General features: G+C 37.6%; 1 protein-coding gene and 1 long non-coding RNA gene across 2 annotated transcripts in view; one reads left to right on the top strand and one right to left on the bottom strand.

Moving 5' to 3' along the window:
* Window positions 1-13831, bottom strand: part of LOC310632646 — a 1302393-nt gene that overhangs the window by 841048 nt on the left and 447514 nt on the right. The gene's annotated exons all lie outside the window — the stretch shown is intronic.
* The window catches only part of LOC310632519 (cytochrome P450 2K1-like), a gene marked incomplete at both ends in the record, with an annotated part of 35928 nt that overhangs the window by 1453 nt on the left and 20644 nt on the right, over window positions 1-13831 (top strand). Inside the window, 2 exons of the mRNA XM_083349749.1 lie at window positions 12576-12738; window positions 13511-13660. Of these exons, the coding sequence (XP_083205875.1) occupies window positions 12576-12738; window positions 13511-13660 (313 nt within the window). The remainder of the gene's footprint in view (window positions 1-12575; window positions 12739-13510; window positions 13661-13831) is intronic.

The raw sequence follows: 13831 nt of genomic DNA, 5'->3' as shown, positions 1-13831 counted from the left end.
AATCAGCCTGACTGAACTCTGACCCTTTTATGACTTGTGGTGAGCCTTGGTGGAGCAGTGGGCTAATGCCTCCTTAAGTAACACCAGCTGCCTGCAATTAGTGCAGGTTCGCATCCCACCAGGCTCAAGGTTGACTCAGCCTTCCATCCTTCCGAGGTAGGTAAAATGAGGACCCAGATTGTTGGGGGCAATTAACCTGACTTTGTAATAATGCCGCTTAAGGGTGTGTGTGAAAGCCCTAATAAGCAGGCATATACATAGAATGAAGGCTACTGCTAAGCTTGTAAGCCGCCCTGAGTCTTCGGAGAAGGGCGGGATATAAATGGAATTAAAATAAAAAAATAAATAAAAATAGTTGGGAAAATCCTGGAAAAGATAATCAAGCAATAGATCTGCGAACACCTACATAGAAGCAAGCAAAGTTATAACCAGAAGCCACATGAGTTTATCAAAAACAGCTCATGCCAAACAAATCTTATTTCATTCTTTGACAAAATGACTAAATTAGTGGATGAGCAAAATGCTATGGATAGTATGCTTGGATCTCAGTAAGGCATTTGATAAAGCAGACCACAACCTACTACTTTGTAAGATAAAAAATGTGTGATAAATAGCATCTTCACCAGATGGATTTGTAACTAGCTGGCTGCATTTAATACCTATCCTCTACATCTACATGGAGAGAAGTATGCAGTAGGGTACCCCAAGGTTCTGTCTTAGACCTAGTACTCTTCATCATCTTCATAACCAATTTAGATGAGGAGATAGAAGGGGAACTCAACAAATTTGCAGATGACACCAATCTAGGGGCAACAGCCAACTCTTTAGAAGATAGGTCAAGATCCAAAAAGATCTTGACAGACTTGAACACTTGGCCCTATCCAAAAAAATGAAATTCAGTGGTGAGTAAGGTTTTACACTTAGGTAATAAAAATCAAATGCACAGGCATAGAATAAGTGGATGAACAACAGCAACTGTGAAAGGAATCTAGGAGTCTAAGTCTGACAACCACTTAAGTATGAGCCAGCATATGTTGAAGCTGCCAATGTCAATGCAGTCTTAGGTTGCATCAACAGAGGAATAGTATTAAGATCACGTGACTAGTTCTGGTCAAAAAAGATTTTGGGACTCTAGAAAGAGTGCAGAGTAGAGCAACAAAGATGATTAGGGGTTCTAGTGGACAACAACTTAAATATGTGCTGCAGCCACAAAAAAACCAGTGTAGTCCTAGGCAGCATTAAAAGAGGAATAGCATCAAGTTTACATGAAGTGTTAGTACTGCTTTATAATGCCTTGGTAAGATGACATTTGGAATACTGCATCCAGTTCTGGTCATCACGATCCAACATACTGAGTCTCAAGAAAGAGTTCAGAGAAGTACAACAAAGATGATTAAGGAACTGGACACTAGAAAACAGGAGATCTGAGTTTAAGTCCTGACTTTGGGTGAGTCATTCTCTTTCAGCCCAACTTATCTCACAGAGTTGTTGCTGTGGGGAAAATAAGAGAAAGAAGGTGTGTTGGATATGTTTGCTGCCTTGAGTTATTTGTAAAATTAATAAAGGTGATAAATAGATAAACAAACAAACAAATATTGAAACAAAGAGAAAGACTAGGGATGACATAATAGCAGTCAAGCTATTCTCCAAAGTACTTGAGGCAGAACAAGAAGCAATGGGTGGAAGCTTGTTAAAGGTAGATACAATCTAGAGCTTAAGAGAAATTTTCTGACGGTGGGAACTATTAATCAATGGAATAGATTACCTTCTGGGGTTGTGGGTTTTCAAAAATATACTGGACAACAATTTGAGTGGGATGGAATAAGGCTCCCACCTTGACCAGAAGGTTGGATTAGAACAGAGTCCCCCAACCTTTTGGGTGCCAGGAACCAGTTCCATGGAGGGTGGTTTTTCCATGGACCAGTAAGGCGTGGTTTTGCCCACTGCCTGGATTCTGTGCATGCACAGATGCTACTTTGCTCACTTGCACAGCATGGTTCCTGGTGGGGGGGGTGGACCAGTGTCAGGCCACAGCCCAAGATTTGGGGACCCCTTGACTAAGAAGACCACCATGGTCCCTTCCAGACCTATGGTTCTATGATTCACAGGATGTACTGTACAAACAATCTTGTTCCATCATATTAGAAACCTTTTCACAGCTTTTCTACTGCATGAGGATCTTTTGTTACATAAGCATTTTTAAATATAAGATAAATATAGTCTATATAAATATTAAAAATTATAAAGAAGCTTATACCATCACAGTTCTCAATAGAACTGTTACATACTGACATTATATGGATGATCTCCCGGCCCGAGAACAACCAGGGACTCCCTATGCGTGCAGCCGTTGACAGATGACAGCTGTCAAAAGGCTGACGGAAGAAACCACACACGCGCACAGGCCGGCAGCAGCCACTGACAGTGACAGCTGTCAAAAGGCTGCGCAGGCGCAAGAACCGGCCTGGCTGACAGCCACAAGCTCTCAGAATGCCGGCTCCTGAAACACAACTCCCCTCAGCCGGTAAGCCAGCCAGCTGACGGATTCCCCGGCCAAGCCGCGCAAGCGCAATCACCCGGGAGCTGTCAAAACTACCGGCAGGCTATTGTTCGCCGCCCTCAAGGCGGCAGAATACAGTTTCCTGATTTGTTGTTACAGTTGACAGTTCGCCATAAAAGGACGAGTTTCTCCGCTTGTCAGCCGTCCGGAGCTGAAGCGAATAAAATGTTTGGAACCCAGCCTGCCGTCTCTCTGATCATTGTCTGAGATAATTCAAGAACAGAAAAAGGAAATAATATCTCTGCCTTTGAATTTTGACTCATACTTTCTTTTTCTCCAAAAAATTATTAATTTTCTATTATTATATTTGATTAATGCTTAATAAACATCATGTTGTCTGAGTTAATTTGTTTGAATAATAATAATAATAATAATAATAATAATAATAATAATAATAATAATAATAATAATAATAATAATAATAATAATAAGTTGGAAGGGACCTTGGAGGTCATCTAGTCCAACCCCCTGCTCAGGCAGGAAACCCTATACCATTTCAGACAAATGGCTGTCCAGTCTCTTCTTAAAAACTTCCAGTGTTGGAGCATTCACAGCTTCTGGAGGCAGGTTGTTCCACTGGTTAATTGTTCTAACTGCCAGGAAGTTTCTCCTTAGTTCTAGGTTGCTTCTCTCCTTGACTAGTTTCCATCCGTTGCTTCTTGTCCTGCTTTCAGGTGCTTTGGAGCATAGCTTGACTCTCTCTTCTTTGTGGTAGCCCCGGAGATATTGGAACACTGCTATCATGTCACCCCTCACCCTTCTCTTCGTTAAACTACACATACACAATTCCAGTGCTTTAAAAAAAAAAAGATGCCGGAACTCTTATCTTGGTGGCCGCAGGAGGCGGTGGGGTGGGGGGAGCATTGCTGCAGTCACGGTTGCGAGGGGTGTTGGTGGCGGGCTGCCCCCTAGGGCTGCAGCTGGCGCGGCTGGTGCCGTGGGAGCAGCAGGGTCCGCAATATATGGCGGGGCTCTGCAGGGCAGGCAGCGGAGGCGGTGCAGGCCAGGCGATGCAGGGTAGCCACTTAGGCACGCAGGGCGAGGTGACGGTGGCACAGGTCCAGCACCAGGTAGGCCACCAGCCTGGCTGACACAGAGGAGCACAAGGAAGGAGTGCACATGGACTCCGCAGAACCCACCTCCCACTCCTTGTCCTCTCTTACTTACCTAGTTGAAATAGTGTACTTGGGCAGCAAAGAGAGATGCAAACTTCCTGCCAAATTGCCTTCGCTGCAGACAACTTGCCGGTGCAACATTTGCCGGCCAGGTCTTTTGGCACACTCAGCAGCAATTCCTATTCCAATAGGCTTTTGAAAGTCAATAGAGGGAGTAGCATAGCTTGTGCAAAAGCTTTTTTCTTTTTGTGCAAAAAAAGGGTGCTGGAATGCCATTCTGAGTATTCTATGAGAAAAAAGCCCTGCTTTTATGTTTTAATCTTATGATTTTAAGTTGCCCCAAACTTTGCCAGGTGCATACAAATTGCATACAAATATTATATAATCGGTAAATAAAGGTAGAACATATGTTAAATATGCATCAAATTATAATATGCTTCCCTACAAAGTCAATTCTTGCTCAATGACAGACCAAGGAGTTAACTCAGAAAGGCAAGAGGAAAATCTAGAAGAGGTCTATGCAACTTGTAGAAGGGAAAGGCCCACACTGATAAATTAAAAATCTTTGTGGTCTGCAAGGGAACGTTGGTGGGCTAATCAATGATTTGGTGACTAGAGGAGAATCTACAGTGTTGGAGCTTGTGGTCATGGAAAGCCATGGAGGCACTAGGCAACATGACTTTTAGGGCAGTGGTGGTGATTTTATTACTTTTTTTTTAAAAAAAAAAAGTCTGTGCTCTGTCCAAGGGTACTTGGTAGGCTGCATGTACAGGCCTGGTCTAGAATTTATTTTGGAGCATTCAACTATCTAGAGCAGGCATTCAAACTCATTTTGTTTGAGGCATCTTCTTATAAAAGAATTGCCATTAATTTGTTTTAATAAAATAATTTAAATCAATTTTTCACTTGATTAAATGAATTATATTGGTTGACAACGAGATTTTTTTTAGTACAATTGCCAAATGCAATAAACTGGTTTTAGGTATATGTGTGCACTAATTATTTTAACAACATATTCCATTTGTAAATGAATGCAAATTATACAATTTTTGTGCAAAAATAAAACAAAAACACATTTAAGAGCTGTTATCATTAGTTATCCTTAGATAAAAAATAATTCCATCATCCAAAAGTTTGTTATACTGTATTTAATGAACAGATGCTTTGGGATTAAAAAAAAAAGACTGATTATATTTGATTGTGTATCACCATGGCATTAAAACAAAATTCGAACAGTGTATGAAAAATAAAGGTTCCCTAAACATCTGCTGGCTATATCTATACATTTTCCTTGATAGCATATCACATATAATTGAAGATTATAATTAGTTGCATGTGCACGTTCAGCAAGTGTGATGTATTTGTGCTGGCATTTCTAGGCCTCTTTCCAACCACATCCAGAAAATTTTGTAACTAACATTGGAAATCTTAAGCCCATGTTTTGTATTTCCCAGCAATCAGTTACTGGAAGGAAAAAGCAACCCCTGCTGTGTTACTGATCCCAGAGGAGCATTTGCATGTATGCAGGTCTCCTTAGGGTGCCATAGTTATGGATGAGAAATATTGGTTGCAAAGTTGGCATTTCTGGATGTAATGTAGATATTTTGGACTTATTTTTCTTTCTTTGCTTGTCTGATATTTTTAAAATGGTATGTGCTACTGACTACGCTTATGCACATATGTAACATCTTTTGCTAGGATACATGACCACTGCTTGTCCAGAATGTGAAAAGTGAAATATTGTGACTAAACAAAATGTTAATGTACAGATAATACCACCAGAAATTATTTTAGCCTTTTTAATAAATGTTGTTATTGATGTTAACCTCACCATGGAAAACATCATATATTGCTATGTATATACTAGATTAATTATTTAAAGACTGAAGTGCAGCATAACTAGATTCTAAATAATCTATTTTTCAAAAGACACAACAGTCCAAACAGTAAAAGTAAAGTCCAAATTAAGAACATTTGATTCTTAAGAATTGTTTAATTTAAAGTGGTTTAGTTGTAATAGAAGGTTAGATTCAAAATAGTTTTCAAGAGTCTGTACAAAAGATATTTTTTTTCTAGCATCAGCTAAATTAGACATATTACATTGAGAAAAATGTTTGATTTCATTGCAGAGATATTAACAGAGGAAATGATTATTTTGTTATCTAATTTTACCTTCCAAAAGACTGAAGCAGATGAAAAATGTGAGGTTCTTTCCTGTTGGCTTTTCTTACTTAGCTGTTTTAGATTCTAAAAGTTTAGTTCCCAAAGAAGTAACCCTGTAAATAACTTTAATGTGCTCCTGTAGGGGAGGCTCTTTTATGACTCAAGGACTTCACCAGGACTTGAAAACCTGGTTCTTCGAGCTGTTTGGCCCAGACTGAGGGGTTTTAATTAATTAATTTACTGGGTTTTAGTTTAACTTCAGGGACTGTAATTTAATCATAGTTTTAAGTGATTTTAATTTTGTATGTTATGTATTTTAATTCTCCCTATAAACCACCCTGAGTCCTATGGGAATAGGGCGGTATATAAATTTAAATAATAAATAAAATTTAAATAATAAATAAATACTTCAACTCCCAGAAATCCTGAGCCAGCATGGCTCAGCTTGAAAACCTCTCCCTTTCCCCTCAGCATGGCTGGCTCGAGATTTCTGGGAGTTGAAGCCCATGAGTCATAAAAAAGGGCCAAGATTGCCTAAGCCCTGGAATAGGCTTTCAGATGGAGCTTTTTTTTTTTTTTGCAAAAAAAGTGCCAGAATGCCGTTCTGAGCATTCTATGAGAAAAAAGGCCTGCCCAATTCCAGCAACTGTTCCCTATATGTTTTAGCCTCCAGTCCCCCAATCATCTTTGTTGCTCTTCTCTGTACCCTTTCTAGAGTCTCAACATCTTTTTTACATCGTGGTGACCAAAACTGGATGCAGTATTCTAGGTGTGGCTTTACCAAAGCATTGTAAAGTGGTATTAGTACTTCATGTGATCTTGATTCTATCCCTCTGTTAATGCAGCCTAGCACTGTGTTGGCTTTTTTGGCAGCTGCAGCACACTGCTGGCTCATATTAAAGTGATTGTCTACTAGGACTCCGAGATCCCTCTCACAGTTACTACTATTGTCACATATTCTTAGTCTCTACCCTTTATTTCCGACCATTGATAAAATAAATTCCATGTTTGAAAATATTCTGTATCTTTCTCTTTGATTCTAAACATATGTCTGTCCATTTCAACACAGTCCAATATTTTCTTTCTTTTTTATTAAAAAGTTTTATAAAAATTACAATATAATCCCCAAAACCAACCCACCCCAACCCCCCCCTCCCTCCCCCACTTCCCAAAGCTGAATACAGGGTTACAAATATACTAATCATAATCTAACTAACATTAACCAACTATATAAATAACCAAGTTCATAATGCACTTTAACTCCCCTTTAACGTAAATACAAGCAAAATAAAAGTGAACATAATAATAAAAACATAAACAAATTAATATCCAAGTTAATAAACAATACTACTACTACTACTACTACTACTACTACTACTACTACTAATAATAATAATAATAATAATAATAATAATAATAATACCATATAATTAAAACTAATAAAAATTCTGCTATAATAAACTATTATTAATAATAATAATAGTCATGATGTCTGTAGCTGGTCCAATGAAAAAATGTATAAAAGAGATGGTCTGCATCCATCCAAGAAAGGGACTGAGTTACTTGGCAATAAAATCACAGCTTTTTTGGAGGAACATTTAAACTAAATAATGGGGATAGTGAGTTAATTGATACAGAACATCACTGTCCCTGGCAATCTAAGAAAATAGGGGAAGCCAGGCACCACACAAGTTATGCAGCAAGTAAACACAGGGTCAGTCATAAAGGACTCAAATGTCTGAGTAGGAACAGCAAGCAGGGTGAACTAGAAATTCAGGTAAATGAGGGCAGATATGATATTGTTGCCATTACGGAAACATGGTGGGACGAAACCTACAAATGGAACACACAGCTAGAGGGATTTAAACTATTTAAAAGAAACAGACTAAACAAAAGAGTAGGAGGAGTTGCTCTATATATAAGAAATAAATTTATCTCTACAGAAATAGAGCACAACAATGACGAAAACTGTAAACTTGAAAGCATTTGGGTCAATATAAAAGGGGAAAAAATGACATTGCCATAGGTGTATACTATAGGCCGCCCAACCAAGCAGAGAAAATAGATGAACTTTTTGCTAGTCAGCTAACTAAGGTATGTAAGAAGCAAATAACAATAGTAATGGGGGACTTTAATTACCCTGATATCAACTGGGAGACAAACTCTGCACCAAGTGGAAGATCAAACAGATTCCTGTCAAACCTAGCAGACAACTTTCTCTCCCAAAAAGTAGAGAAGGGAACTAAGGGATTAGCCATATTGGATTTAATTCTCACAAACAGAGATGAAATGATAGAAAGTGTCAAAGCCACAGGAACCTTGGGGGGAAGTGATCATGTAATATTGGAATTCAACATTCTGGAGGCACAAGCAATAGAACACAGCTAAACTAGAGTCTTGGACTTTAAAAGAGCTAATTTCAATAAACGTAGAGACCATGGGAAGAATTCCATGGATGAGAATCCTAAAGGGGAAAACAACTCAAGAAGCTTGGGAAATTTTGAAAAGTGAGATAATAAAGGCCCAGTCTAGTACAATACCAACAAAGAATTAAAATAACAGCTCTCAAAAGAAACCAGCATGGCTGCATAAAGAACTCTCTGATAAATTGAAAGATAAAAAGGACAAGTATAAGAATTGGAAAGAGGGGCACATAACTAAGTCAGAATATCAGCAAATAGCCCGTGCCTGCAAAGATGAAGTGAGGAAAGCTAAGGCTCAAAATAAACTAAGGCTTGCGACCAAAGTCAAAAATAACAAAAAATGCTTCTTTCAACATATAAAAAACAAGAAAAAAGTTAAGGAAATAATTGGTTCATTAGTGGGTGAAAGTGGCAAGAAGGAGACAAGCAATAGGGAGAAAGCAGAACTATTTAATTCATTTTTTGCATCTGTCTTTACACAAAGGGAAAAAACAGTCCAACCTACACAAACCAGTGCCATAAAAAACAGAATAGAAACGCAAGTTAAGATAGGCAAGAAAATGGTAAGTGAGCACCTGTCCAGCATAGACGAGTTCAAATAACCAGGACCAGATGGATTACACCCCAAGGTTCTCAAGGAACTGGTAGACGTGATCTCAGAACCACTGAACTATATTTTTCAAAGATCCTGGAGCACTGGGGAACTACCAGAGGACTAGAAGAGAGCTGATGTAGTTCCCATCTTCAAAAAAGGGAAAAAATAGATCCAGGAAACTACAGACCTATCAGCCTGACCTCAATACCTGGGAAGATTCTGGAAAAGATAATCAAACAACAAATCAGCGAACACCTTGATGCAAACAAAGTCATCACTAAAAGTCAACCTGGGTTTGTCAAAAACAGATCATGCCAGACAAACCTTATTACATTCTTTGACCAAGTGACAAAGCTAGTGGACCAGAGGAATGCTGTAGATATAATTTACTTGGACTTCAGTAAGGCATATGATAAAGTAGATCACAACCTACTACTTGATAAGATAGAAAAATGTGGGTTAGATAGCATCACCACCAGATGGATTCGTAGCTGCTGACAGGCCGTACTCAGCGTGTGGTCCTCAATGGAACTGCATCTACGTGGAAGGAAGTGTGTAGTGGGGGGCCCCAGGGCTCTATTCTGGGCCCACTGCTCTTCAATATCTTCATTAATGATTTGGATGAGGGGATAGATGGGAACTCATCAAATTTGCAGACGACACCAAGCTGGCAGGAATAGCCAATACTCCAGAAGATGGGCTTAAGATACAGAAGGATCTGGACAGACTCAAACACTGGGCACTATCTAACAAAATGAAATTCAATGGTGAAAAAAGTAAGGTTCTACATTTAGGCAGGAAAAATCAAATGCATAGGTATACTATAGGTGGTACCTTGCTCAATGGTAGTAACTGTGAGAGGGATCTCGGAGTCTTAGTAGACAATCACTTCAATATGAGCCAGCAGTGTGCTGCAGCTGCCAAAAAAGCCAACACAGTGCTAGGCTGTATTAACAGAGGGATAGAATCAAGATCAAGTGAAGTACTAATACCACTTTACAATGCTTTGGTAAGGCCACACCTGGAATGCTGCATCCAGTTTTGGTCACCACGATGTAAAAAAGATGTTGAGACTCTAGAAAGGGTACAGAGAAGAGCAACAAAGATGATTAGGGGGCAGGAGGCTAAAACATATAGGGAACGGTTGCTGGAATTGGGTATGTGTAGTTTAATGAAGAGAAGGGTGAGGGGTGACATGATAGCAGTGTTCCAATATCTCAGGGGCTACCACAAAGAAGAGGGAGTCAAGCTATTCTCCAAAGCACCTGAAAGCAGGACAAGAAGCAACGGATGAAAACTAGTCAAGGAGAGGAGCAACCTAGAACTAAGGAGAAACTTCCTGACAGTTAGAACAATTAACCAGAGAAACAACCTGCCTCCAGAGGTGGTGAATGCTCCAACACTGGAAGTTTTTAAGAAGAGACTGGACAGCCATTTGTCTGAAATGGTATAGGGTTTCCTGCCTGAGCAGGGGGTTGGACTAGATGACCTCCAAGGTCCCTTCCAACTTTATTATTATTATTATTATTATTATTATTATTATTATTATTATTATTATTATTATTATTATTATTATTATTATTATCTAAAATTTACTCATAAGCTAAATGGAACTTTTTGGTCCCATATTTATTCTGAATATAATCTATCCATCTTCTCCAGACCGAAATGTATCTTTCTTGTGAATGATCCTTCAGATAAGCAGAAAACCTAACCATTTCTGCTAAATTTGACATTTTAAACGTCCATTCTTCTATAGTAGGCAAACTATCCTTCTTCTTGCCCTACCAATAACCTTGCAGCTGTTATCAAGTTCAACATCAAGTTAGTTTCTTTAGTATCACAATCTGTAATAACACCCAATAAAAATAGTTGTGGGGTAAACTTTATCTTTCTCTTAAAAATCTTTTGAATGTTCCACCAAATTTTAATCCAAAAAGCTTTTATATTTCTACAAGTCCACCAGATATGAAAATAAGTAGCATCCAAACTGCCACATCTCCAACATTTGGGCTGTAAATTAGGATACATACAAGAGAACTTTTTAGGATCCAAATGCCATCTATAAAACATTTTATAAAAAATTTTCTCTTAAATTTTGGGCCTGGGTAAATTTTACATTTCTAACCCAAATTGCCTCCCATATATCCAATGGGATTGGTTCTTGAATATTTTGAGCCCACTTTACCATACAATCTTTAATTAATTCCATTTCCAAATCCAATTCTATTAAAGTGTTGTAAATTCTCTTTATATGTGCTCGATTTTGATCTTTGATCTGTTTTACCAAATTTTCGTCCAGTAGTGTAATGCCAACCTTCTGATCTAACTTCTACCTAGCTTGCAATTGAGTATACTAGAACCAGGACTGTACAATATTTTCTTGTTTTAACTCAACTAACCTCTTTAATTGCCAATCATTCCCTACCAATCTAAGGAATTCCTTATAAGAAATCCTATTCAAACTCACACCCATAGATACACCCTCTAAAGCATGTCCAGGAATCCCCCAAATTGGTATTTTATAATTTAACTTATAATAATACTTTTTCCAGACACGCAATAAAGCACTTCTTAAAATATGAAATTTAAAAGCCATGTCAACTTTCTTGTCATAAATTAAATATGCATGCCACCCATATAATAAGTCCCATCCCTCAAGATAAAGTGTTCTTTTATTTGTTAAATTAAGCCAATCACTAACCAATGTTAAAACCACCGCATCATAATATAATTTCAAATTAGGCACCTTAAGTCCTCCTCTTTCCCGTGCGTCTTGTAAAATCTTAAGTTTAACTCTTGGTTTTTTCCCCGCCCAGATAAATTTATTAATACCCTTCTGCCATTCATCCAGATTAGCATCTTTTTTTCAATATAGGTATCATTTGAAACAAAAAGAGAAACTTTGGTAAAACATTCATTTTAACAGCTGCAATTTTCCCCAGCAAAGATAATTGTAGTTTTTTCCAATTATTTAAATCCTTTTGTACTTTTAGCCATAATGTCTCATAGTTATTCTTATATAATTTCACATTAGAGGCTGTAATATATACTCCCAAATATTTAACCTTTTTCACTATTTCATAACCTGTCAATTTTACTAATATTTCCTTTTGATTCATGGTCATATTTTTAGATAATATTTTAGTCTTATTATTATTTACCTTAAAACCAGAAACTTTCCCATATTGAGTTATAATTTCCATCAAGTCTATAACTGATTGAATCGGTTGAGATAATTTGACAACCAAGTCATCTGCAAAGGCTCATAACCTATAATCATTCTGTTTTATTTTTATTCCCTTTATTATAGTTGATCACGAATTTTAATCAGTAAAATCTCCAATGTTAAAACAAATAACAATGGTGATAGGGGACATCCCTGTCTTGTGCCTTTTTCAATTTTAAATGCCTCTGTTAATCCCCCATTAATTATAATTTGTGCCGATTGTTGTTGACAGTCCAATATTTTCTTGATTATCTCTTCATCTAGTGATGTTTCTTCATTCTTCCATTGCTGAGCAAATACAATCCTTGTTGCTGTTGGTAAATGCAATGTTCAATATACACTTTGCTTATTAGATTTTTCTGATATTATACCTAGTAAGAAAAGATCAAGTTTAAAATCTACATGTTTTCCTAACATCTTCTACATATAGTATATGAGTCTAATTATTGATCAAAATGGCCTCTTTGTATTTTTTTCTGTTGAATTCCAGTGGTCAAAAGAATATGGTCCCATTTTTCGCATCAAAATGGGATTCCAGGAGATGGTGGTGCTGACTGGCTATGAGATGGTCAAAGAAGCTCTAGTGAAGCAGGCAGATGCATTTGCAGATAGGCCTATCATCCCCATTTTTGAAGATGCAGTGGGAGGATTTGGTAAATTATTTCATTCTGGATTGTAGTTAACAAACCTAGAAAAGTGACTTATGACCATTTTACACACTTAAAACCATTGTCACATCCCAGTGGTCATGTGATCTAAAATCGAATGCTTGGCAACTGGCATGTATTTATGACAGTTGCAAGGTCATGGCCACTGGACTATTATAGCTGTCCTTGCTGGCATGTCACTAGACCTCACTGCAATGGGTTGTTAATATAAGTGATATTATGATGTTCGTTATGTTCCAAACTATTAGTGAAATAAACCTCTGAATCATAAAGTAAGAATTATTGTTTTATGTTGCTGTATGTTTCTTTCATTGGGTTTTTCCATGATAAAGTGTAGGGACTCCTGATCCACAAAAGACTAAAAATGGCACAGAAACCAAAGTTGTGCAAAGGTTCTCCTAGCTGCAAAAAATGAATTTGCAAAACATGAACTGGAAACTCTGTTGTGTTATAAATTATAGTTTTGAATAAATTGGAAGATATGTGTTCATGAAAAAATGGAGATTGCTTTCATTTTTACTTTGTTTGTTTTGTTTGGATAATGAGATATTGAATGTTGGACACCAAAGGCAGAGGATAAAGAAAACGGAGTGGAAATCCTTAGCACAAATTTTGAAATACCTTTTGGGCAAGTTTTTGCACAGAATAGATGAAACACTTGATCAAATTAACAGAGCATGTTTTAATGAAGTTGTGAAACAAGAATGAGTTGTGATAGTAAAATAATATTTCACTATTTTATCCCTTTTCTCTTGAGGTGTTATTTCTGCTCGTGGTGAGAACTGGAAAGTGATGCGACGGTTTACATTATCCACATTACGGGACTACGGAATGGGCAAGAGGACCATTGAAGACAAAATCACTGAAGAGTGTAGTGTCTTAACGAAGACAATGGAGACTTATGCAGGTGGGTTGGCATTTGCTTCTAATGCTCTATTGCAGCAGCTTCCAGAATAAATGTAGATTGAAAAATAATTTCCTCAGATTTTTCAAATGAAGAAGAAGTGTGTTGGAAGTATCTTCTCTCCAACAATTCTTAAACCCATTGTTTTCTTCCCGTAAATATTCTTCCTTGTCC

The sequence above is a fragment of the Vipera ursinii genome (assembly GCF_947247035.1).
Source record: "Vipera ursinii genome assembly, chromosome: 1".
In the NCBI taxonomy this organism is placed as follows: Eukaryota; Metazoa; Chordata; class Lepidosauria; order Squamata; family Viperidae; genus Vipera; species Vipera ursinii.
The sequence above is the reverse complement of the archived record's forward strand: the minus strand, read 5'-3'. Positions and strand labels throughout refer to the sequence as shown.